The sequence below is a fragment of the Columba livia genome, chromosome 3 (genome assembly GCF_036013475.1).
Source record: "Columba livia isolate bColLiv1 breed racing homer chromosome 3, bColLiv1.pat.W.v2, whole genome shotgun sequence".
Classification (NCBI taxonomy): Eukaryota; Metazoa; Chordata; class Aves; order Columbiformes; family Columbidae; genus Columba; species Columba livia.
Genome location: NC_088604.1, coordinates 92864302 through 92890641, shown reverse-complemented (window position 1 = coordinate 92890641; position 26340 = coordinate 92864302). Strand labels below are relative to the sequence as shown.

The 26340-nt window shown below is 38.8% G+C and overlaps 1 protein-coding gene across 1 annotated transcript; it reads left to right on the top strand.

Moving 5' to 3' along the window:
* The first annotated feature begins 2068 nt into the window (after nucleotides 1-2068).
* LOC102091083 (PRELI domain containing protein 3B-like) lies at nucleotides 2069-25688 on the top strand. The gene is made up of 2 exons (XM_065058274.1): nucleotides 2069-24785; nucleotides 25334-25688. The coding sequence occupies exon 1, from the start codon at nucleotides 4433-4435 to the stop codon at nucleotides 4895-4897; it is 465 nt and encodes a 154-aa protein (XP_064914346.1). The 5' UTR covers nucleotides 2069-4432; the 3' UTR covers nucleotides 4898-24785; nucleotides 25334-25688.
* Nucleotides 25689-26340: the final 652 nt, after the last annotated feature.

Sequence of the window (26340 nt, the reverse complement as noted above, 5' to 3'; positions counted from 1 at the left end):
CGATCAGGCAAAACAAAAGGTTTTGTAGGTGGTGGTTACAGACCGACATGTCCAATGGACTTTAGCTGCTGTGATAACCTAGTACTGTACCGTTGTATCTACATATTTAAAATGTGTAATTTATCAATTGAAACATACCCTTCAATACATGTGCCATAAAAGAAAAGAGCAAGGGCAATTATGTAATAGTATAGTGTTTGTCTGACATGCCTTAAATCCCCATATTGTTATTCCTCACTGAATAATAAATACAAAATCCCTGTTAGCAATGTTTTCCGTTTTACCAGTTTTATATTAGCTGCCTCCTTAAAAATTGCTAATCTAGATACTGCATTAGTAGGATGTCAGTCAAACTGCAATCCACAGTGAAGCCTTCTTCATATACCAATTTAAATCATTCATGGTCCTTTCTTTGGCATTATTCAAAAGATCATAATAATTTTCTTGTGCCCACAGCACAAAAAAATCAATTATTTCCCCACAAAGACTTGAAAGTACTTAGCGAGTGCTGTAAGAAAAGCTGAGGGTTATATCAAATTGAAATTGCACTCATTACACACAACACAATTAGTTGCCACTAGTCTGGCCGGTGCTTTAATTCTGAATGGCATATCTTTATTATTACAGAAACAAGCATGCAAATGGCATTGTTCAGGATTTGCAGAAATCAATAGGATATAGTGCTGTGTGTTTGGTGGCCACTGTCACTCAGTCTGCTGTGGATTTGAGATAATGTGTGTATTTGAATTAATGAAGGGAACGTGAGACATCATAAGTGACACCCAAATAAAAGAAATGGGTACATGATATTTGTAATTATTCTACTTGTGTTTTTGTTGTAAATACTTGTGCTTTTTGTTTTTTAATCAAAGGATTAATTGCATTTTAATAAGGCATTATGATTTTCAGAGCTTTAGTTAATTAAAACTTGTAGTATATAATTATGAAGTGATGCTGAGATTTGTCTAAAGATCACCCATACATTTAGAATATGTATATTTTTCCTTATTAAGCAGTTGCTACATTTTGAGGGGAGGATGAATTATATTAAATGTTTGAAAGATGATGGCAATTCCAAATGGATTTCTATAAATGTCAGCTAGGAATGTAGATTATGTTGTTGGACAAATTAAAGTGGAGGAACTACTGGGGTTGGAAACACTCTTTGGCTGTAGTGCTGGAACATTCATTTGCACAAATGTTAGCTTTCAGCCGCAACAGTAAGAACAGATGTATTTGTTCAATGTATCATATCATTCCGCCCATTAGGTCCCACTGAAATTGCTGCAGTTTGAAACTCTGACTACAAGCCATAAATAGTTACTGGTGGTGTGTGGTAAAGATTATTTTCCATGTGACAAAAGGGTTTTAAAAGGAGGGAGAAGGTAGGTGTGCATGCGTGTGTGTGTGTGTGTACAGACAACTTTATGTATCGACTAGTTTCCTGAATTGATGAATATTCCTGGTACAAAGCTTTAATCACTCAGAATCTAACCTGGGAGATACATATGTATATATAAAGACTGCTTCCTGTGGGAGTATATTATGTACGGATTGATAGACTAATTGCTAGATAGATAAAACAGAGTTAGAGCAAATCAGTATTAGAAACTTAGAATCTTAATGTGACGAATGAAGCTTTCCTACAGCAGTATTTAAAAAAAATCCTGTTATATTTATTCTATTCCTTTTGTAAGTATACATTGAAAGTATTTTTTAATATATGTATAGAGAGAGGAAAATATTACTTTGATGTTGAATGGTGAGGTGCTGTTTTGGGTTTTGTTTTGGTTTTTTATTTCATGTCAACTATAAAATGAAATACGTATTTATGCAGAATAGTCCAGTACAGTCATATGTTCCTATCACATGGAGCCGTGAACTAGAAAGGGTTTCTAATGTTCTCTCTTGAATGAAGGGTCTTAAATTAGACCTCAGCATTTCCCGCTTGGAAGCTTGGTTCTTGCAATGCATGAATATTTATTTATTTGTTATGCCTTTGCTTGCAGATACTTCTTAAGACAAACCCACTCAAGAGTTTAAAATGTTCCAAGTGAGGTGGGGAGATGAAGCCTGCAGAGAGGGCAAAAGAAAGAACAAGAATTTTCAAAAATTTACCTTGACTTCAGCACTCAGAACAGGATTTTATTAGGTATCTATAAATGGATTTTAAGTAGGATTTTCCCATGTTTTCTCCCAAAGCTGATTTAAAATCTAATATTATTAGATTGGTCACAGCCTTCATATTTTAACTGTCAAACCCAAAGCCTGAAAGGTGATTCATTCAAAGCCTGCTAAAATATTTGCTCAGCAGCACAATAGTGTGTGATGGAAAATAAACTCCTCTAGAGCATCTCACCCTATCAGCCATGGCCTGCAGCAGGAAAAGAATGAGGGAAGGTCAGTCAATTATGTGTGGTAATCACCGTAAGCATATTATCTGAGACACAGATGTCTTCCCTGACCCCACACGACATAGCTATTAACCCCACAGTAGTATAAAAATGGGGAGGAGGAGGAGCCGGTCCCCTAGGTAAACCAGACCTTTTCAGTCAGGGCTTGTCCAGCAAGCTCGGCAGAGTCGTGGTGACGAGGGTGCTGGTGTGGGGAGCCAGCCCCGCGGGCGGCACGGCCACCTCTCCCTTTCGGAGACCTTTCTATAGACCTAGTCATGTGAGATAAATAGTTGCATCATCGGAAAAATGAGACTGGCAAATTGATGCGTGAGATATTTCGGGAGTGTAAACAGCCCTGGAATGCCAGGCACTGCCCATGTTTTTATGGAAACAACTTTTGTGTTCCAGAGTACACTTACACAGTTGATGTATTAGTGCTGATAAAGTATAATACCACTATCATGCAATCGACTAATGCTTCTAGAAAACACAGATGATTTTCTCATTACACTGAGTAATGTGCTGATTACCACATACGGCTCCTTTTGAGTTCAAGTTCCTTCTATATTTACTTTCTGAAAAATGATCAGCTGCTTATTCAAGTGAAAGGAATATTTTTCATTGTGATTGTTCAAACACATCATGTAAGCAAAGCAGATTTTTAAACTGACTATTTAAACTGTTGAAGGTACATTTAAAAGTTTGCATGTAAAATTTAGTTTCCATGTGGGAAACATGCATTAGTAAGTGATGCAACATCCCTCGCCAGCTCTAAGCTTTCTAACTGAGCATCAACCCTGAGAGTAGGTCTGTTTATTTCTTGTAACCTTTCAAAAATGTTTTCTTTAGGTGACACTTTTGTTACCTTTTGGGGGGTCATTTTGGATTTTTCTACCAAAAAGATAAGTGACCATTAAGCAATGTAACCTATTGCGATTGCTGCACAACATACAGTGCAAAAGAGTCTGTGACCAACCAGATTTGTGTTTTCTTTCCTTTTTAAATAATTTATTTTAATGGCATTACGGTCTTGTGGCATCCTTGTAGCTGAGATCAGACTGGGCCCAGTGAATACCAGAGCATTAGGGGAACTCTTTGCTCATGAGATTTGCCACAGAACATAGCAGAGGAATCCCTGAATTTCATTTCTGACAAAAGGAATTATCACAGTATCACAGTATGTTTGGGATTGGAAGGGACCTCAGAAGATCATCTAGTCCAATCCCCCTGCTGGAGCAGAAACACCCAGATGAGGTCACACAGGAACATGTCCAGGTGGGTTTTGAATGTCTCCAGAGAAGGAGACTCCACAACCTCCCTGGGCAGCCTGTTCCAGTGCTCTGGCACCCTCACTAAGAAGAAGTTTCTTCTCAAATTTAAGTGGAACCTCTTGTGTTTCAGCTTGATCCCATTACCCCTTGTCCTATCATTGGTTGCCACCAAGAAGAGCCTGGCTCCATCCTCATGGCACTCACCTTTTATATACTTATAGACATTAATAAGGTCCTCCCTTAGTCTCTTCTTCTCCAAACCAAAGAGACCCAGCTCCCTCAGCCTTTCTTCATGAGGGAGGTGCTCCACTCCCTTAATCATCTTTGTTGCCCTACGCTGGACTCTCTTCAGCAGTTCCCTGTCCTTCTTGAACTGAGGGGCCCAGAACTGGACACAATATTCCAGATGGGGTCTCACGAGGGCGGAGTAGAGGGGAAGGAGAACCTCTCTCGATCTACTAACCACCCCCCTTCTAATACACCCCAGGATGTCATTGGCCTTCTTGGCCACAAGGGCACAGTGCTGGCTCATGGTCATCCTGCTGTCCACCAGGACCCCCAGGTCTCTTTCCCCTACACTGCTTTCTAATAGGTCATTCCCCAGCCTATATTGGAACCTGGGGTTGTTCCTGCCCAGATGCAGGACTCTACACTTTCCCTTGTTAAATTTCATCAGGTTATTCCCCAACCAACTCTCCAGCCTGTCCAGATCCCGCTGGATGGCAGCACAGCCTTCTGGCATGTCAGCCCCTGCCCACCGCCACCATGAAGATCTGGACCTCAGAGCACGTTTTCGACCACCCCTGGGAAACAGTGACGACAGCTGCTATGCAGAAATACCCAAACCCCATGAACCCCAACGTGGTGGGAGTCGATGTCCTGGCCAGACACGTGGATCCCGGTGGGAAGCTGCACAGCCACAGGCTGCTCAGCACCAAGTGGGGAATACCCTCCATCGTCAAATCCATCATCGGCATGCGCAGAACAAAGATGTATGTTCAGGAGCACTCTGTTGTTGACCCAGTGGAAAAAACGACGGAGCTTAGATCCAGTAATATTTCATTTACAAATCTAGTGTTAGTGGATGAGAGGCTTGTCTATAAACCACACCCTCACAAACCAGACAAAACCATTTTGACACAAGAAGCAGTAATATCTGTAAAAGGTGTCAGTCTCAGCAGTTACCTAGAAGGGCTAATGGCAAACACAATTTCTTCCAATGCTAATTAAGGCCGTGAAGCATTGGAATGGGTAATTAATAGACTGAATGCTGAAATTGAAGAGTTCACAGCTTCAGCAAGAGGAACCATGAGGAATTCAATGGCAGCAGCAGCATTTGTAGAGAAATTATAGTAAATAAACCTGTGCTACTAATGAGGTTTAACAACCTGAAGCTTCACTCCAAACCTAAATACGTGTGTCCTTTGTTATTTAAAGGCATACCTGTATATTGGGCATGTTTCAAATTTAATTTGGAAAAAAGCTGAATTCTTACTAATGAGGCTGATGCACACAGCCTAGTTAATCTATTGGTTCAGCCAGACAGAATTTTGATTACAGGTGAAGAATCATCAAATATAGTTTCTGTATTTACATGAACACTAACTTATGGTTTTGGATATGAAATAGCCTCATTTAGTGAAGAGGCTGCATATGGTGGAGGAGACTGTCATGTTAGGTTAACTTGTATGGAATTTTTATTCTTGTGTGACTTCCGGACTACCTCTTTTGGGACCAAGCCCAAAATTAAACAAAATGGTTTGTTCCACCATTGGTTTTGTTTAATTCTTGATAGTTATGTGATACAGCTTGGTTTAATAGAAAGTTTCTTACTTGATGCTTGAAATACAAAAGAATGTGCAAAGTAATTTTTTATAAGCTTTTTAAATTGTTTAACTGGCTGAGCTAACATGGTACTTAAATTGTTTTTCAGTCAATATAGGTAAAACATACAGAGTGTCTCTTATCTACTAAGACCTAAATTCTGTTCCTAAATGCAACTTTAATGAACTGGGCGTACAGTAACTTAAAATAATTTTTTATCTTAAGCTTCTTAATTTAAAAAAAAAATATATATATATATATTCTCTTTGATACTGTCTCCTTTCCCATGGATAATCACTATGTGAGTGAACATTTGCATGCATTGCTGAACTACGGGTTGCAGACAAGGAAGGTGGTGGGTTGAGCACTAGAATAAGCCTAAACAGCAGACTCCCAGGAAAGGAAAATCTATTAGAGATACGGGATTTATTCGTGGTGTAGAGAGAGCATCAGTTGCCTCTGCCACCGACCTAAAGGGATGACCTGGAAGTGCATGAAAAGATTGATGGAGATGACTCACGGGGATAGCTGGGCTGCAGGGAGGTGTGGCCGATTCCCATCACAGCCACTGCTGACCAAATTCAGCTGGAGTCCAAAGAAGAGATTTGGGCTATCTTCCCCATGAGTAAATCCTCTGTAGGGGTCTCAGCTATGTGGAAGGACACCACTTGCACTTGGTCCTATTATTGTGGTCAGTCTTGAATTTTTGTCGTTTTATATTCCCTTATTAAACTTCCATCCTTTCGTCGTTTTAGCCCTATGTCTAAATGTTGCTAAGTAACCTTCTGTGTCAAATACTTTTTCTGCCAGGAGAGAATCTTGCATCAGTCACCTATTGTGACTGCCAGATTAGATGCCATAATGTGCTCGACATGGGACTGCGCTTTACTTCTATCTGGAAACTGCAGCTGATACAAGATTTGGCAGGCTACTTGTTAAGCAGCGTCTTTTCCTTGAGCATACTAAATCAGCCCTGAACAACTTGCACAGTTTGTTTACTGGTCCCTGGGCTGATATTTTAAATGCTAGAGATGTAAGGGTTTGTTTTATTTTACCTTTTAGCTCTAAAGCCTACCTGTTTGAGTGAGCAACTCTGCTGAAAAACAGATTGCTCTGTTTGCAAACAGTGAAACCTGTAAGTTGAGACCTTACCTCTGAAAGGGAATAAGCAGTGCATACCTGGAGATTTAGAAAGCTGTGGTCTCTACGAGGTTCTTTTATCATGTTTTCTGTGGGGCCAAATAAAAGCCAAATTCTGAAGATCACTTGCGTAAGTAGAAATTGAGAGTAATGCTATTTAAAGAATATGTAATTAGGCTAGAGTGAATGAGAATGGGAGTTGGTCCCAATTGATTATATATTTCAGGTCAGTTGAAATAATGGAATAGCCTTTTCTGTCTCAGCTTAATGCAGTGGTTCTGAAGAGTTCATCACCTGCTCTTGGTTCGCTTTCCTATTTCCAGCTGATAAATCATCTTTAATGTTTCCTAATATTACTTTTCCACATAAGCACTTGTTATAGTTCTATGTGAAAACAAGGAGGGTGTAAAGGGGCGGGGGGGGGCAGCAGAGAGGGCAGGCAATAATTTCACTGACGCAGAAATTACTCTAAAAATGCATTAATGTGTCTTAAGTATAACTGACATACTTTGAAATATATATTGCCTATGGGCAATATTAGATTTTGCTGACAAAAACTAGAGGTAGGCAGAACTCCCATAGCATCATTCCTGGATACATATTAGATAGTAGTGATGGTTTCAACTGATATATTTGTAAAACATATTCAAATTCTACATGTAGAAATCGCACATCTTATTCAGTCATGTTTTGTCAGTTAACCTTTTCTTATGTGATGGTTTGTTTTTCTAGAGGAAATATTTTCTAAAACTCATAGTGATTTTAATACACAATTTACCATGTCGATAATTGTCACTTATCACATGCTCTTCAGTTTCTCTTTGTTGATTTTCTGTTAACCTTATATGTCACAGTAAAAGCAAAGCATTTTTCATAAGGCTGTGGGAAGTCAGAATTTAAATTCATTTTTCTTAGTTAAATTTTGTCCTAATTATAAATAATCATGGCCAGTAAAATAATTAAAAGAAAAAGAAAGAGAAAAAAAAAAAGAATTTAAAAAAAAAAGAGGAAAAGGAAAAAAAGGAAAAGGAAAAGGAAAAGGAAAAGGAAAAAGTGAAAAAGAAGCTAACTTGCACTATGGTTTTATCATTGGCCTAAATCCTCTCCTGAATAATGAAAACAATCTGAGAATTGTTCAGTTTTATTCATCCAAGTTAAAATATAGCTGTTTTACATGCCAAGGAGCCCCAAAGTACCAATTTCTCCATCGTATAGAAGGAAAATATATCCCTATATACTTGGTTGCAGGGAGACCAATCATTTGCACATGATGACTCAAGCATGAGAAACTGCACATATGAGTTGCATTCAGTACACATCTGAGCACTTCATCTGCACACTGCAGACCATTCCAGCTGCCGCACTGCTGGTAGCACTGGAAAGCTTCATATAACTGCAGCTGAAAAACACAGCATCAAATGTGGTATCCTGCCACTCTCACCATTGCACTATTTTGAAAGTCCATACAGAGACACGTCAGGTCTGGCTTGCTGACAGATAAGCTGCATCTTCACCTGCCTTTTTTTTAAATGTGGTTTGGGCTTCCAAATGATTTAGTTGCTTTTAAAGTCTGATGTAGCTCTACATGTCAAGAGATGAAAATAGATATTTTCCATAAATGCTACAGTGTGATGATGAAAAGGTTTTAGACAGATTACAGTGGTGTTTGCAAGAAGTTTCCAAACACCAAAGAGGAGATCACTTTCATATGTTGGGGTTTTTTTGTATTGGATCCTGCAGGAGATAGAAAGCATTTTATAGATGACATGTCCCAAACCAAGCCGAAGTTGTATTGGTTATACCTACAGTGTATCCATGAATTTTGTTTCTGCGAATTGGTGTTTACAATTTTGCAAAAGGACTGAGAACGTTTGGGAAATCCATGAATAATTACTAAACACAGAGGTCTGTATTTAGACAAGGTTAAATATAGGTATAAATTCAGAAATACGTCTTTGTATCAATCCAAATTTTCTCTGTATTAAACATTTCTGCCTACATCTGTCAAATTATTTGAGTCAAAATATATTTTCAGTAAGCCTCTAAGTTAAAGGGTAAAAGGGTTAAGTTGCTGTCATAACAGCTCTGTGCTGCACCTTCCATTTTTATGAGAACATCTCAACTGTGTTCTTGTCTGTGACCATCCATTTTAGGAAGAAAAGTATAAGATTTTGATTGTGAGTCAGACTCAAAGTACACATTTTTTTTCTGTGAAAGCATTGTTCCACTATTAGCCAAAAGAGCATTTCAAATGAAGTGGATACAAAACGTCCTCCACCTTAAAGGAAAAAAAAAAACAACAACAGTTTTTTTATGTGGTTCATTTGGGGTTTAAGAAACATACTGACAAAAGAAATTGTATTGTTTTGCCTGATAAGAAGTAGGGACTGGAGTACCTCCAGTTAATAACAGACCTCTGAGATTTTAGGTCATTTTCTTCTTTGCCCACTAGAAGTTAGGCAGAAACAGTGAACTGGGAAACTTCAAGTTCTAACACAAAATGAGATAAGAAAAACAAAACACTCACTTCCAGGACTGTTGAGTGCCCAGTGAAGGCAGAGGCTGTTTACTGCTTTTGGAGAGATCTTCAGTAATAGCTACAGAGAACATGAAGGAAAAGTCTGGAAGAGAAAGCGTAGAACAAGGAATCGTAGTTTTCCTTCACTGTTTCCCATCTGATGCCGTCCAAGAAACTGTGAATTGGATGCCAGTCCTGCAAGCTCGTGAGTGAAGCTGTACAGAGACTGTCCTTGGACCTTGATTTGGGGTCTTAAGTGTCAAGGTAGTGAGCATTTTGTGGAAGATCCTCAATAGTTTTTAGAGACCTCTGTTGTACTTAAAATCTTGCAGAATACTGCTCCCAGAGGTCTGGGTGACTAAATCCTCTTTGTGACAAATATTGCTTGTTGCTGTCATCTACCCCTGATTAAAACCCTTGCGTCATGTTGTTTTGCACTAGTGTTGCGCACATGCTGGGCTTAATATACCATAGGGTACAAGTGCCAACATTGTGTTCTTGCGGGCTAGTGTATCAGCCACCTAGTCCCATCATGGATTCTCACCTCATCCTGCTCAGTCACTGCATTCTTTTGCTGTTACTATAACCTCCCTGCTACCTTCTTCTCTTAATCTTGCTCCATGCCCCCAGCTGCATCAGCTCTTCTTCTCCATCAGGCGGTCAGACTCAGCCTTCAGTCTTCCCGTGTTTCTCTTCCAACTACCTTGCACACATTGAAGATACAACTTAGAAGAGTGTCACTGACACTCACAGCTCCCATGCACATCCTTTTCTGGTATTTGTCTTGCATATCCAGTCACCTCCCCAGGTGCAACTTGTATAGCTGCTCCCTCCCCTATGGATGCCTTTCCTTCTCTATCTCTTTGACCTGACTCAACTGCAAAGACATGCAGCAAAACAGCTAGTTGGCTTTTTTCTCCTCTGCCTTTAGCAAACCCTGGATCAGCTCTCCTAATCCCTGCAAAGGTTACATCCTTTACCCTTTTCCCACAAAGCACTACTCCTTTCTGACCTCTTATTTTCTACATTCCCCTCTGTGACAAGCACCTCTTCTTGTTAACAGCTTTAGGCAAAAAATAGTCCTTTTACCTTGAGGAAAAAAATAATCAAACTGAACCTGGAGAAAAAACTGCAGACATTTTTGTTTGAAATATTTTTATGCTAGCAAATCACAAATTTATGTTTATATTCCAGATTCCAGATATATTTTCTTCAATCATTGCCACATTTCAGTTTATCTGCCTATCATCCCTTTTGAAGACGTTTTATCTTCAGCTTTGACTTAGCATGGCCAGAACTGGGCTCTTCTTTTCTGTTCTCTGACTCTGACTCCTGGTTTTGGTTACAACGACCAACATTGTCATCATCCCTGTGATCTTAGACAAATTAACCTGTCATTTTTTCCCTCCAAGACAGGGGCCAAACTCATCTTTCTTTTTGTACTAAAACAAGGAAATATGGTCTTTCTTGCCCTTAAACTTACATCATCTCTCCTTGATACAGACAGAAAAACAGCCCTAATCATGCCCATTAGTCTAAGCAGTCAGTCCTGCTCGTTCCTCCTCTCTTATGCCTTTCCATTGCTCTCAGCTTCAGGTCTACCAAGCAGCTGCCTTGCCTCCTAGCTGTCACCAGCCTGCACCCCGTTCCTGGTTATTAGCCTGTATGGGCATCACTATTTGTTTTTAACACAAATAACACCTGGTGGGCCTATTTATAAGGCTCTCTAATTCTTCAGCCCTTTCTTCAAAAGCCATATGTACTGCAGCAATGACCTCTGGAAACACCTTGGGGTTGTAGTTGGCACATAAGGTTTTCATACTCTCGGGACAAGGGCAGCAAGAGATGCAGATGCCTAGAATGAGAGCAGACACACATCTTTTTGTTTTTATAATTTTTGTTTTTCAACTTCTGTGTGTTGCCTGAATAATTTGACTATAAGTCCTCTGGGTCAGGGATGCGCTGCCTTGAGCTGTGTGTAGCACCGCCTCTGTGGGCTCTGAATCCCAGCCAAAGCCTCTGTGTGGCACTGCAGAAAACCTGCTGGCTCATACCCTCATTCTCAGTGCTGTGCATTCTGGAAATCCCCTGTGTTTGCATCTATACTACTCATCCTCTTTACCATACTTAATGACATATCTTTCTCAGGCAAGGACAAGGCTCCTTTAAATGCATGAACCTGCAAAAATCTTATGTATAAAATGTGTATGACACATGTGTTCTGTGGAACTTTCGCAGTCATTATGTTTATCTTGATTTAGTGATAAATTTTTCCTCAAGGAAACAGGAGCTCCAGGACAGAGACAGACTCTGGCAGCTGTAAGAAATTATTACTTTCCAGTTTGGCTAATGATATAATCCACTGTGGTTGCAAGTCTTGCTTTCCTCTTTAGATGATGTCAACATTTCCGTGAGCTACATGTGTTGTATTCATAAGTGGTACTTAGAAATATGTGTTCTGTAATCTCCTCCTTATGCTTGACACTTTACACATGTGTTTATCTACAAAGTGTGGTGACATTAGCTTGCTAATTTTGCCAGTGTACTGTACCAGCGAGAGCATGAGAGACTCAGAAGAATATTTAAACTGGCAAAGAGGGAATTATTGACATTAGCTAGGAGTACTTTATGAGACCCTGTTTTGGAATGTCATTTGTTCGAAAATCTTTACTGCTGAAAGTCATCCATCATTCCCAGATGAACCTGCAAGCCTTGCAGAAACCTCTTTTCCCAAATCCCACTCATTGCCAGTGGCCAAAAGTACTCGCCTATTCACATTTACAAATTAAATATACAGATATTATTCCTTGAGAAGAAGTAGAGTGTGCAAATGGTATGATAAAGTATGGTTTTCTTGCCTGCTGAATGGACTTCAGTGGTGAAAAAAACACTCATTTGCCACAATTCCACCTACATGCCCCTGTGTATCCATAGAACTCAGTTTTTCTTTATTAACTAGACTGTATGCACAATATTCACGTGGTGAAGATCCTCAGCAAGAGCTCATACTGCCCATGTAAGTGGTTTTTTTAAAGACTCAAGCTCTTACCTCTCAAAATTACATTCATATGGCATTGTTCAATATGTATGGCTGACTACTATAGAAAGCAACAACAACGGGTTACAATGCACTTAATTTTATCCCACTTTGACTTTGAAAATATAATCGGTACTTATAAAATTGTAAATACTACAGAATCATGCTAGTAGGATTATTCTAAAATGGAAGTGGTAATACCTCAAGCAAAATAGCTTTGCTAGTCCTAACGGGCTCTTGTTATCACCATTATCAGAGAAGATATACCTCTGGCAACAAAAATGTGATGGTGTATAAATTAATATATGCAAGACAGCCAAGATTTAAGGAGGTGGTTTTTTTTATCTTACAATGAACTTTTTACTTTTGAGTACCACAGTTAGAGTAATAAGTGCGAGCTCTTACGTCCAGTGGCCAAGTCTCATCTGGCTAATGAAATGGCAGCCTGATAAAATATACGTAACTACCCATTTTGGCAGTACACTATTCCTCTCTGCATTAGGCAACAAACCACAATCACTCTCGATGCATTATGTATTTATAATGTTACCTATAAGTGCCTATTGTAAACAAGTTGTTAGATTAACAAGCACAGCATATAAAGAATCATTATAAAGTAATCATTCAATCAACCACTCAATCAGAATCATCACAGGGTGTTTTTTTTCCATATGAAAGACAATGCCTGAACCGAGGAATTTTTTTCCTCAGATTGTCCTATAGAATCTATTTTTGTATATCACTATTCTGAATGTTAAATTGCCGACCGCAAGAAACTGTAACAAGAACGGCATGGTTGCTTGGACATGTTTTGGGGGGAGAAAGGACTCCACGGCAGTGTTTGATTTGGACTGCATTTAAGATGACATAGGCACCCTTGCCTGCTCATCGATGACAGTCTGAATCATTTCTATTGTGTCCTGTTTCACCAAGTTTTCAGCAGGTGTGTTTCAGACTGCTGCAGCCTGCTTCTGCTGGCCTGAAAGTTGTGTGCCCTCCATGTGCTGAAGGTGTTGTGTCAGCACCATGGCAGAGCATCCAAAGCCAGAAACTCACCCCGGGAGTGCCATCAAATCTAATTGCACACAGCCAAAGCTTCCTGGACTCTGCAGGGATTCATCTCATCCTCATCAAGATGACACTGTGCTGACTTCGGGGCTGTCACGGCATCAGTTGTAGGAGCATGGCAGCCACACAAGGAAAACAAAGGAAAAAGGTAATCTGTAGCCTCTACCTGCCTTCAGGAGGGCACCTTTGCAAATGAAAGCAAGTGAACACAAACCTCACTTCTCTTTCATAGCCCAGTAGGCACCAGGTCAGCAAGACAGTGGTGGCCTTGCCCCTCAGTGCCTGCTGAAATAACACTCTGCTTAAGCCTGATGCCTTAGCACAGCAGCAACAGATCTTAACGTCCCTTTCTCTATTCCCAAAGAACAAAAAGCCTACATCTAGACATTGTCCCTTCTATAAATGCCTTCTGAAGTGCAATTTAGCTAGTTTGTAAGTTGTCTGGGATGACAGATTCATTAAGTACAGATAGAGTTTGTGAAATGAGCCCTAGTCCTGGCACGATCTACTTCACATTCATGGAAATTATAGTAGCAGTGGAAGTGATAACAGAAGAAAGTAAGAATTCATTCATTAGCAAGATGGGTAAGATGAGGCAACTGAAAAGATTGTATAGAAAAATGCACACAGCTTCAGAGCTTTTTATATTCTGCCATGTAAGTTAGAGTATCATGAAAGAACGAAAGTTCTTGATTCAGGATGTTGAGTTTAAGATCTTTTGTTACTGATTGAAAATGACCTAGCTTTTGTTATGGAACAAGGTATAACCGAGATGTGTTTAGGTGAGATGGAAGAATTTGTTTTGGTTTAATTAACACAACGTAAGAGGACAATGTGCATGAGAGGGTTCTGCTGGCATGGATGAGTGGTTTAAGTTTTTTGCCTTTCATCTCATTTTAAATGGAGTTGGTTACCAGCTCAAAAAAACAGTCTGCTAGAAGATGCTGATTAAGTAGGTAAGTCCTGGAAGAGTACTAGGGTGAGACAGATCTGCCAGACAGCATCTGTTTTGACGGTTCACACTCAGTATTTAATAGAATACTGAGTCGTCCAAAACGCCTTGAGGTAAAATAAATTGTTGCCAGCAGCTGCTCTCTCGCTGGTTTAGTACATCTTAATAGCGATCTTTTGTCCTCGGCTGCAAGGTGATTCCTAAACATGTCTTCCAAGGTTTTGTTCACAAAATGGCAATCAGTAATTTATACAGTAAGTGTTTACATTATTTACAACAATAGAGAGCACTGGCAATAGAATTACCGTGTGAAAACTAACTAGTTATATCATAAAGGCACAATTTGTTGAATAGGCAAATTACAGTGTCTATGCCCTCTGCAAAATCCTGATGAGTGGATTTATTTGGGTTGGTGGACATCTGGTTAATCCTAGCTGTCTTCACTTGGCTGCTGGTGTGAATTCCTCACATTGTGAGGAAATTTCTTGTTAGCTGTTAGCTAAAACCAATGAGATCTGACTGAGCTCTCCGTGCACATGGAAGGCAGCCAGGGTGTTGTTTGGAGAACACATGCAAGGGGCTTCCTGAGCACTTCTCAGCTGTTGTCTGCTCCTGGTGCTCTGGGTACAGGCAAAAGCTCTGTGCCATAGCTGATAGGGGGGTTCATGACTTTCTGGGTGGAGACTGCCAAGTCTCTTCACTTTGATACAAACACTTCAAATAGCTGTCTGATACTTGCTTTATAAGAGAGGTATTTGGTGCCTATTCTAGTAGTAAGTCTCTAGTACAAGAAATATATGTCTACTTTGGGGCTGGAATGTGAAAGAAGAAATGTTGAAAGTGAGCAGAATATCTTGGACACTTTGATTCCTCAGTATTCCTGAACTTTATCTTTCAGGATGGTGACCTGGATGTAGCCTAAATGGGACATTGTTTCCCTGTATGTCCATTGCTGCTCTACTGATGAAGATCCACTGGAATAAGACTAGATCTCATAGCTGTTTTCATTACTGAGGGTCACGAGGTGTTGTTGAGCAGAGGTGTATGGAATTGTATCTTTGTCTCTTCAACATCTAAAAAAAGGTAATCTTGGATAAATAACTTCCTTTTCTGGAGATATTTTATATATGTGGGATAGCAAATGTTCTGTGTTTGTTCAAAATCTATGTGAGCTCATAAGAAAAAGAAAAATTAAGTTAATAGCTTTCAATGTGCTAATCAATCTTTATCATATGAGTTTACTTCAAGTATCCAAAGAATGTGGCTGAGGATCTCTTCACAGCCTAAAAAGTCCGGATTAGAGGTGAGTCATTCTGATAAATCTGAAGTAACAACCACAAATTGGGGGAAGCAATTGGAAGGGCTGACTGCTGTTATGTCATTCCACTTGACTGAGTGCATTTGTTTGTTTATCATTCACATTTGCAGGATGCAAGGTGCCCACAGTGTTGAAAATGTGAAATATTTTTCTGTCATTCAGTAAAAAATTCCCTAGCAACACTTACTTTTAAATGTTACTGATAGCTGAGTTCAGAGTTTAGAAATTTACTGGTGCAACTATTTCCTGAACAATACTAGACATCTCTGTGCAAAATATGGAGTTGAGACTGACAGTCTGATGGACTCAAGCCTATTTATTGTCTTAACTATCATAAACACTTGCTAAATCTGTACTTATTGTCTTGGCCTACATTAGTGAAACACTAGTATCTATGACATGCTCCAGGAAAGCAGCATGCTCTAGGTATACTCTGGTTGTATTTAATAACCAGGAGTCCTTGAACACAAAGTATGCACAGAAATCCTAGAATTTAAATAAGAATTTGGGAATTTTTGTTCTATTTCACTTATGACCGTTAAGTAAGTGCTCTCCGAACCATGCCTAATAGCCATTAGCCCATAAATGATTGAATGTTTAAAACCCATAAGGATTTGAAAGCACTCAATACCTCTTAGAGTGTGTTCAGCCTTTAGCTGAATCAGATTACTGAAGTAGGAAAAGACATGTATTCTTTATTTCATGGTTCTTTGGGAATGTCATTTTTCCCAGCAATCTCATTGTAGTTGACCAAATATGGGGATGGAGGAAGGTAATTCAATAACTTAAATTAATTATTTGGTCTATTCTGTCCTTTCAAGACACACATTTCTCTCATGTGTAAAAAAAAAAGCTGTATAGCCAACCTAGATAAATGTTGAGTCTTTAAGGTTCTTCTGAGCATGCTCTGCAAAGACCTGACTGTCAGAGGTGCTCAGCACATGCCAAGATCACGTCTCACATTTATAGTAAAAAGATGGTACTTAAGAAATGACATGCATGTACATGAAAAGTAACAAGTCACCTATTTGCAGTGTAGTTCATTTGCACATAAATAAATAAAACAACAAAAAACCTGATGGAGATTTATAATGTTTTTTAAGTAACTAATTCTATGCATAGCAAAATTTGTTAATATGAGCAATTATATCACACTTACTGGGTTTATAAATACATATATATACACGAAGAAAAGTCCTTGTAGATATCCTTTGTGTTATCTTGGAATTATTGGCCAGGTAGAAGGTTACAGTAGAACACAAAATCATCTTCTTGTCTGAATTATTGTCACCATGGAACAAATTGGAAAAAAAATTATTTTGTGTCAACCAGTCGCACCCCACTGCACACATGGATGTCTCCTGAAGCCATCAAGATAGTATCTGAGCATGTAATCATAGCTGGAACAGTAAGGAATCCTCTTTTTCTGCAACAACCAAACAGCACCTTGAGCCCACAAAGACACGACTAACATTGTCACTCTCAGCCAAAGTTAGAAAGAAGATTTGTGCCTTATGGCCTTTGAGATATCTTTTCTTTCTTTTTTTTTTTTTTTTTTAATGTACAAGCAGGAAATTTTGCAGAGAACCTTAACATTCTAAATAACTTGTGTGGCTAAAGTTAAAACCGCCAGCTTTGCAAGTCACTTGAAATTCCAAGACAGAATCAAAGTAAGCTTAAATTATGTTTAAGTATTTCTAGATTTATACAACTGTTCATCCTCTGTTTTTTGCTTTTTATTTTTTTCCCAAATATTCTTCCTGTGCTGAGGATTATGAATTTAATCATGCTTAATATATTTATCATGCTAAAAAAATATAATTACTTCAACCAAATTATCTGACCATATATATTTTGTTCGGAATTCCCTGTATTGTATAATTGTCATATATAAATACTACCTTGTGTTTCTAACTGTAAAGCTCTGTTTCAAGGAAATCCAAGAGCTTTCTTTTAAAGCACCAAAAAATCTGCAATGGGTGCTCAGCTCCACACAGAAGTGCACAGTTGCCGACAGCATCCTTGGTTCAAGGTGAAGTAAAATCAAAAAGCAAGAGCTCCCAAAGACTTCACTAAGCTTCAAATCTAAACCTGGGCTCTTGGCAGGTGATCCAACAAGGTAATGTGCTATTTGCAAACCACCAAAAGTGTAAGTCCTTACTGTAGCTGCAGTTTCTCAGGTGGAGAAAGTAACCAACAAGTAATCCTCGGTCCTAAGGAATATCACTTTGGATCAGTTTGGGAATTTTCAGTGACTTGCAAAGCTTTTAATTTCAATGTCTAATACACATCAGAGTTATTCTAGGAAAATGGTGGAACTGTGCAAAATATTCATTTTCCAATACTTTTAATGCCCAGAGTTAAATACACGCTTTAGTGATCTCTGGAAAATTAGTATCTTTAAAATTACTCTGGACTGCTCAGAAATCCCCAATACTGCCTTCCTACCTGCACTGAATCCTGATCCTGAGACACAACAAGAAACTGTGTTCTCCAAACTGATTTGGGGGGTTGGGTGTTGTGGGTTGAGAAAGAAGTTTTTCCCCTGAAATTTTCTAGGTCAGATGGATTCTGTTTGCCATTGTCCTGAAGACGAGTTCCTGTCATGGCAAGTTATTTGTTCATATGAAGCTTTTTAACAATAATTGTAGAAAGCTCTGTAAAAAAATACCATAACGTGAAATAACAAGAAGGCTTTACCCAAGGAGTATTTATTTATTTATTTAACCTTCCATCAGCAGCCTTCTGTTACCCTGAAGCACCAAAGCTACTATACATTTTGATTTTAGAATAATTTTTTAATGCAATAAATTTGTCATTTCAGTCAATATTGGTTTTGTTAAAAAAAAAAAAAGAAAAAAAAGCCAACACAGCTAGGAGAGATAACTGTGCCTTTGGTTTCAACATATTTTCTTGTTTATGGATCAAACTACAATATAAAGTGCTGTGGTTTAGTTCTTCTACTTTTAAAGGTGAGCTGAACGTATTCTGCATTGCAAGAAGTCTGTGAGTACTTACTTCTGACCATGGAACAAACAAACATATTTTTTTTTACTAAATGGTCATTTTCCAGAAAGCACATCAAAGTGCAACTTATCCAGTTTACAGAAACACTATATCATTTCTGTGTTTAGCATTATGTTCATGGATGGATGACTCTTCTACAACTGAATATAGTATTTACTGTACAGGCAATGGATTTTCTACACTGCCTGGCTACCAGTAACTAAGAAAGAAGATGAACTGTGCACGATTCTAATGGATCCTAGTCTATTAGTACACTGCAGTTTTATTTCAGAATAAACTGACTGGAAGCGCAGGGAAAGAGCATTACTTTGTTGATTTGAGTGACCTCTTGCTGCCCAGAATCTGTGTCTTATCTATTCTGGGCATTTATGAAGCTGAATGAATTATTTGCCACTTCTGTTTAAATATTATTCTTGCTGGACTGATTTAGGACCAGATTTTCAAAACCCTGTTGCTAGGAACATTGCTGAATAGCCAAAGGGAGAGGGGAAAGTAGCTGTAGTGGCTCTGGGACAAGACAGGAATCAGAGAGTGGTGTGACTGGTTTGATGCATGGGATTTACTTCTAGAAAGGAAATTACCCACTAACAAAAGCAGTGGCCTGCAGTGGTCCGCTATAGCCTACCACAAGCGTTGGAATTATTTTGCCATTAATGTAGCCAGAAACAAGCGGGACTTAACACTTACACCAAGACACAGACTAGATCCACATCACCCTTAATATGTAGCATCATATAGACCAAAATTAGCCTTTGGTGCAATTTCTGACACAGACAGCTGACTGTAATTTGTAGCCTCTGCCTACAATTAACACCTCAACTGCTTCTGAGAGTGGTAGACCACAGCAGTGGAGACAAGATGTATCTAAATGTTACTGAACTCTAAAGTCCAGCTTTCTGCAGGGAACAGCTGCACAAAACTTTCTTACTCCATTTATACTGGTAAATTGCTTGGATTTGATAAGTGTATCCGAGTCACTAGTAACTGTTGTCTTGATTTTAATGCCTATAAGTGTTTTTAATACCAAACAAGGGAAAACTCAGTTGTGTAGTTTCATATTTTGGGGGATTTTTTGCTGCAAATATCGTGAAACAGAACATTGTAGATCAAAGAAAGGAAGCCATAGGAGTTTTCAAGATCCCTAGCGGTGCCCATCCTCAGCTTTCCTAGCAACTTTTTTCTTGGATGCTAGATGCAGATATAATACTTTGACACAGGCACTGGAAGGGGCTCCCACCATCTCCACACCCATGGCCATGTAGAAAGAAACACACATCAGAATACTAATGAATTATGCATAGTTTTTAGAAGGACTATACCTCTATTGTGGCTTCATGAAAAATACTTGAGTTTTGAACAAGGTTTTTAATTTTGTGATACAACTATTAGTTCTTAATATCTTATGATATTTTTCACCACAGTTACAAGGAATTGGGCCAAGCTGGTTGGGCAAGATTGTGCAGCCTTATACAAATAGCAAAACTGAAGGTCATATGAAGTGTTGCTACCAAAAGCAATTCACTGAGCAGTAGAGAGTCAGTAGTAATTTAATTAGCTGTTTATAGCAGTCATAGCATGAAAAGCCAGCTGTGTAACTGCACTCTTCACAATTTACAGTAGATATGTAGCACCAAAACACGCCCAAATGTATTTTTCAGGACTGTGAAGTCTAAGGGCATTTTTTTGCCTCCAGTAACATGAATTATAAACTGCACAGAGGACAGGCTAATGACCATGTACCTTTGTGATATTGCATACACTTGTGATATTGGATTGACAAAAAGAAACAGAGGTGTGGCCATAATGTAGGCTTTTTGCTGTTATGGAAATGGTAATCACAAAATAACTATGGACCATCACCCCATGGAAGTGTTTTTGTGAGGTTTCAAACATACACATGTTCCCTATAGTGAGGCAGTGGGGAAGCAGGTGATCATCATTGTAAGAACTGAAGGAGGGTAGCAATATTCCTTCCTGTCCTTGTTTCTTAATAGTATGACTTTAAGAGCCAAAGAGGACTGTAGTGAGGTATGCTGCTGTTGTGGGATATATAACAATAACAAACATCTTCAAGAAGAGAAGGGGTTTAGGTTTTTTTCCCCAAAAACTAGCAGGTTAGTGTCCACTTATTGACAATCGCAGTCTCATGTGAGCTCCAACACAGGCCCAAACTGGCCTTGTGCTAAACATATAACTTGCATGGTTTGCTCTTCTCCTTTGGATACCTCTCAGTGATAAAAATAATATTGCCCCTCACGGCCCCACAGACACCGCTGTGTACTGGGGAGCTGGAACTGTCACCACTGACCAGGAGTGATTCATGAGTGTGCAGCTCGTTTTTGGAACTAATTAATTATGTCATGGAAAGCAGATTTATTTTTCCCCCCCTTCCAGCCCCCACCTTCCCCAATCCTTGCTAATCTTGCTTTCTGGATAACAGGGGGAAAATGAGGAAGGTGTTTAGCAGCCTCAGTTGTCTCTGTGATTCAAATCACAGAATGAAACCAGACAGCAAAACAAGTGCAGATCAGGCAAAGACTGCCTGCTCTGCTTGTGCTTTCTCTGCAAGAATCAGTTTCAAATATTAGCTGGATTTTTTTTTCTGTTGCAATTAACTAAGAAAAATATTTCAAAGCTGTATAATTAAAGGCCAGCATTTTATTAGGGTTTAAAATAGTCTTTATGAAATCTACTCCTGCCACTGGTAATTACAATGTACATCTTAATATACCTCTGCTAGGCCTGAGCTGGAGATAACAGTCCTGTGTGTATTGCATTTGGCTTGTGCATAGAAGGTAAAATCCTTTATCTTATCTCAATCTCCACACAACAACCAGCCTCTCTCCCAATTCAGCCCTAATCTTCTTAGTAAATAATACTGATATTTTTCACCATAACAAAAATGGAGCTGCCAGATTCAGACTGATAACACCTCTCATTTACACACCATTCTCTGTCAAAATCTGCCTGATTTTTCTTAATCTCTTTAACTCATCAAAAAATACTTTTTTACATTCAGCCATGGTAAGTTCCTTGCTACCAAATAATATTATTATAAATAAATCCGTTGACTACAGCTGTCTCTTTGGACAGATATTGGAACTCCTCTGTTTCCTGGCTCGTTCCCTTGAATGATGACAAATTATTGTTGTCCAATTTAATTTTGCTGTAAAGTTTGGTATTCTAACAAAATTACTTGAAAGTAGTGTTTAGCTGAGAGCATGCCCAAAAGGCTTTTTCTTTTTTTTCCTGCGGGATGTCATCTCAGTTCACTTCTCTTGAGAATGCTGTCTTTACACTCCCATCCTTTCCTTTGCAATGGCTTATCTTTAAAACAAAGGAAATGATAACCTAAGTCCTTGGATTTTTATAGCCCATTAATTATCTCTGTATGATTTCTTAAATTGCAAAAAAAAAAAAAAAATCAGAGAATGGCAGGAAAAAAACTGGATAGCAGGATTTCTGCTTACAGTCATTGAATGGAAATAAATACTTAAATGTGACTATTTTACTATTTTTACCTGCCACACAAGTGACAGAGACATTTGGGGTACCTGTCCTGCAATGGCAAACCATCCAGGCAAGCAGACACTAGATTCAGTCATTTTACACCAAAACTGCTTTCATCCACTGCCATGAGCAAGGTATCACGCCAGTAATTTTTATGTCAAACTTCCCATATCAGAGAAAACTATCTGAAAATCTATAGCAGAATACAGCCCAGAATTGCCAAGTGTTACAGCTGGAAGTAATAGGTATTTGTCTTCTGTAGAGCCTGTGGACCTGAAATGCTGATTCTGTCCCTAGGTAGAATTCTGCAGGTTACATTTTAGAACATGGCAAAAGGGAGATTGTTCCATTAACTTTTTGTGGGTGTTTCAGGGTCATTTTTACACCATTCTTTCTTATTAAAGTTTGCAGAACTTTTTTTCAGAAGCAAGGCTAAAGACGTTCATTACAAAGTAATAAGATCGTATTTTGAGTCTTGAAACCTTACTGACATGCTCCCAAAGTGCTAATTTGGCTCTTTTAATAGCAAATCACCTGACTGCATCACTATCCATGTCAGGAATAGGGAAAAGATTAACTGTGTTGTTTAGATAATCTGTCGTCTTTATACCAAACTGACAAAGGTAAGAGCTTGTGGTATCAGTGAGTACAAAACTGGCATCTTTCGAGGCTGGTGGGGAGTGAGACGTGTGGTCAGCACGAGAAGTGGAGCATTGGTCTTGGCCAATACACAACCACTGACAGGGCTCCAAAACAGATCCATGATTGTTGTATACCGGCACTGTATTTAGCCCACACATTAGGACTTTTCCCGGATCTAGCGCTATGTTGGCCTTTTTTACTTGCTCTACACAAGGAATAGAGAGCACAGCTGAGAAGCAGGGCAAATACATTGGGAATCACAGGCAGGATGTGATTTCTGCTGCTATTATTGCTACTGCAACTATGAGTATTACTACCATTACTGTTTTTGCTACACATTCAATCGCAAAGGTGTGCTAGAGTGCCAGGATTCCCGGTTAGGAGGCACCATATGAAACTGGGACAAACAGAAGATCCCTGCCTGATGGGCTAACATTTAAGTCAAAATGTTATACACGCTAATGGGACAAGTTCCCTGGAAAATGTACACAGGTCCCTGTGGTCTGACCAACTGTCAGTACAGACTACTGTTAATATCTGTCACACAGGAAACACAACAGACCAGAGTCTTCCTAAAGACTTGAAGAACATGTGTGTCCTTAATATGAGTTAAGGTAAATATTTGGTTTGTGTTGGTTTGGGTTTTTGTTCTGTTTTGCATTTTTTGTTTGATTTTGTGTGTTTGGTTGGTTTGGTTTTGTTTTTTCCTAGTGACATCCCTGGTATTTATATGTATCCCTGACAGCACACTTGTTGGTTTACTCTCTATTTTCCATATGATTTTGTTTAGCCTTCCTTTGCACTTGGTCCAGTTTTAATTAATCCTGCCTGAGACTGTGCAATGGGACTGTATCAGTGCTTATGGTGGGGTCTCACCAGAGACCTCTGCAATGGAGCTAGTCCTCTTCTATTCACCTAAAATATACCTCCTGATGCATCCCTCATGTGCCGTTTCATACTGCAGTATCTCACTGGTCACTTTCAGCTGTGTTGTAACCAACAGCTAACCTAGGATCCCCCTCTAGCTCAACCTTTACTGATTCCTAATTTTTGTTATTCGTTTCCAAATGCATTATCTTCATCTGAGGATAAGTGACTAGCTTCATTATCTTCAAAATACTGCTTTACATTCCTATTACACCTGTCCTTACAATCATCCATCCTTTTTCTGAATGGTGTCCTTCTCTCCTGTGTATTGATAGTACCACCGTATGTAGTATCACCACATTCCTAGTATTCGTGTCATGGTCTTAAATGAAATAAGAAGATCAGTCCCAAGACTGATCCATAAAGAATTTCACTGCTAACTGGTAACCCTCCTGATACTTTTTCTTTCAACACTATCTTTTGCTGTCATTCCTTAAGACAGTCTTTTACCTGTCTCTCAGTTCCTCTACTAATCCCTATCTTCTCCAGCTTAACAAATAATTTCCTATGTGGCACCATGCCATAGGCTTTACCGAAGTCTAGATAGATGAGATCAACCCCATTTCCTTTGTCTCGAAAATCAGCTATCTTATCAAAGCAGCTATTAAGTTAGTCTGCCTAGATCTCCCTTCTTATATTATATTTCCTACTGCAGTGTATCAAACATTTCCTTCACCTCCATGTCTTTATTTATCTGTTCCTTCTAAGTCTGTTCTAAAACCCTTGGTACTAGAGATTTGATTAATGAACCATTATTTACCCAATTTTTCTCTTTTTGCTCTCATTTATTATACTTTCTGTTCTCCAATCATATGGCATTATGCCTTTATTCATCTAGGTTTTGTTCCCCGCTTTGGCTTGAAAGACAAAATTTCTCAAGTTTTTATCCCCTTTGGCTTCAAGAAATCCTAGGCATAATTCTGATTCAAGTCTCTGAGTTCACCATTCCACATGATCTTAGTAACCAATTATGCTAGTTCATTAATATTTGTTCTCTAGTAGTAAACAAAATATTAGTTGCAACCTTCTTTAAATATCTGTCATTTAATTGAAACTGCTTAACTCATTACCCTTTTTATCTTCCATAACCAGATTTTCCATTGGTCTGTAATGGTTTTGATGATGGACGCTGGACTCTTGCATTGAGATGGACAGGTATTTTTTTGCTTCAACCTTCACAAGTAGTATCAAGTGGATCAGGTAATTTCAACTGAGAAACACCAGAACAGTGCAGGCCTGATTATGAAGGAAAGGGAGCCTAGATTTGAGATGGGATGTTTTGCTAAGAAAATGAAAGAACAATGAAGTCGGAGTGAACGTTTTCAAGTTGATACTTTATGCAATTGATTAAGATTTTATCCAAAGCAAGGCAGGAACGTAATTTGCTGAACATCCACCATGGTGGAGGTTCATCTTTACAACAGGCAAAAAGGAAGGTACTATGAAATAGGTGACAGAAAATCAGAGCTAATTCTGAGGTCTCAAATCACTCTGCTTCTTTTTCTGATTTGGAAATTTCACATAAACTATCCTGACTTAAATATATGTGCAACTATGTGCTCTTATCTCACTCAGCATCCACACAGTTTCTTTCCATTCAATGTTTGTGGAAGGTTAGCAAAAGGGGAAAATAGACATCTCTCCTTGTATAAACATACGCTTACAAATATTTCTTCTTTTTTTTACCTTTTTTTTTCTTCCAGGTACTCTGTTTACTCAGTTTTATTGATCTCCTACACCCCCCCAGTAAGCTGTTAATGAAAAACTATGATTCTGCTTCCCATCAAATGGTGAATGAGGTTTAACTGGTATCGAGTCATGGAGATACACTGGAAAAGAAAAATGATTGCAACACAGTCCACTTTGTGCTTTTTTAAATTTCTCTTTATTGCCAAAATTGACTGGCTCATATCTGATATATGCTTTTTTCAATTGTGTGTGTGTGGAAGTATTCCCCCTTGTATAGCTAGTGAGCTGATTTATGGAATAGTTTTAGCAATTTAGTATTTAATTCTTAGAAAAAAAAAAAATAAAGCCCATTCACAGCACTGACAGAAATATGCGTGTTGAAAAGTTCATTTCCTGACCAATATTTAAGGATCAAATGCTGTTCCAGATCACACTGGTCCCGTATTTATACAGGGACTTTGCCAGATGTCAAAGGAGACGTTTACAAGTGAGCACACGGCTTTTGCATACACTTTCCGAACTTTGAAGTTTCTGCTGCTTTCCTGCTGAGCAGAACACATTCAAGTTCAAGTGGGATATAGAATTGTTATTTAAATCTTACAGTCAAATTAGACCCTAGAGACATGATTGTATAGCGTTATTGTCTCAGTCCCCATGAAGTTAAGTGTTCTCATATCAAATATGATGTATTTCAGCTTACCACCTACTGCACAAGTATTCATCTTGTTGTTAAAAGATATCAGGCAAAGTGGCAGTTTATTTATTTTTACACATGTCAGTTATTTTTAGTGGTAATGCTAGCATGACACTACTGCCTTTTTCTGCAAGTCACAGGAACATGAAGCTGCTACCTAAAGTTCTCAGTCATGTTAATGATAAAAGAGCCTCCAGGCTTTTCTTAAAGGTTAGGATTGAATTTTTTGCTGCGCCTTGCTTTTGAAGAACAATATTTTTGTCCTGAAGTGCTGGTCTCAGGAAAAGTAGGCTTTCTGAATGCAAGTTTCAGTGGTGGCCTGAAGAC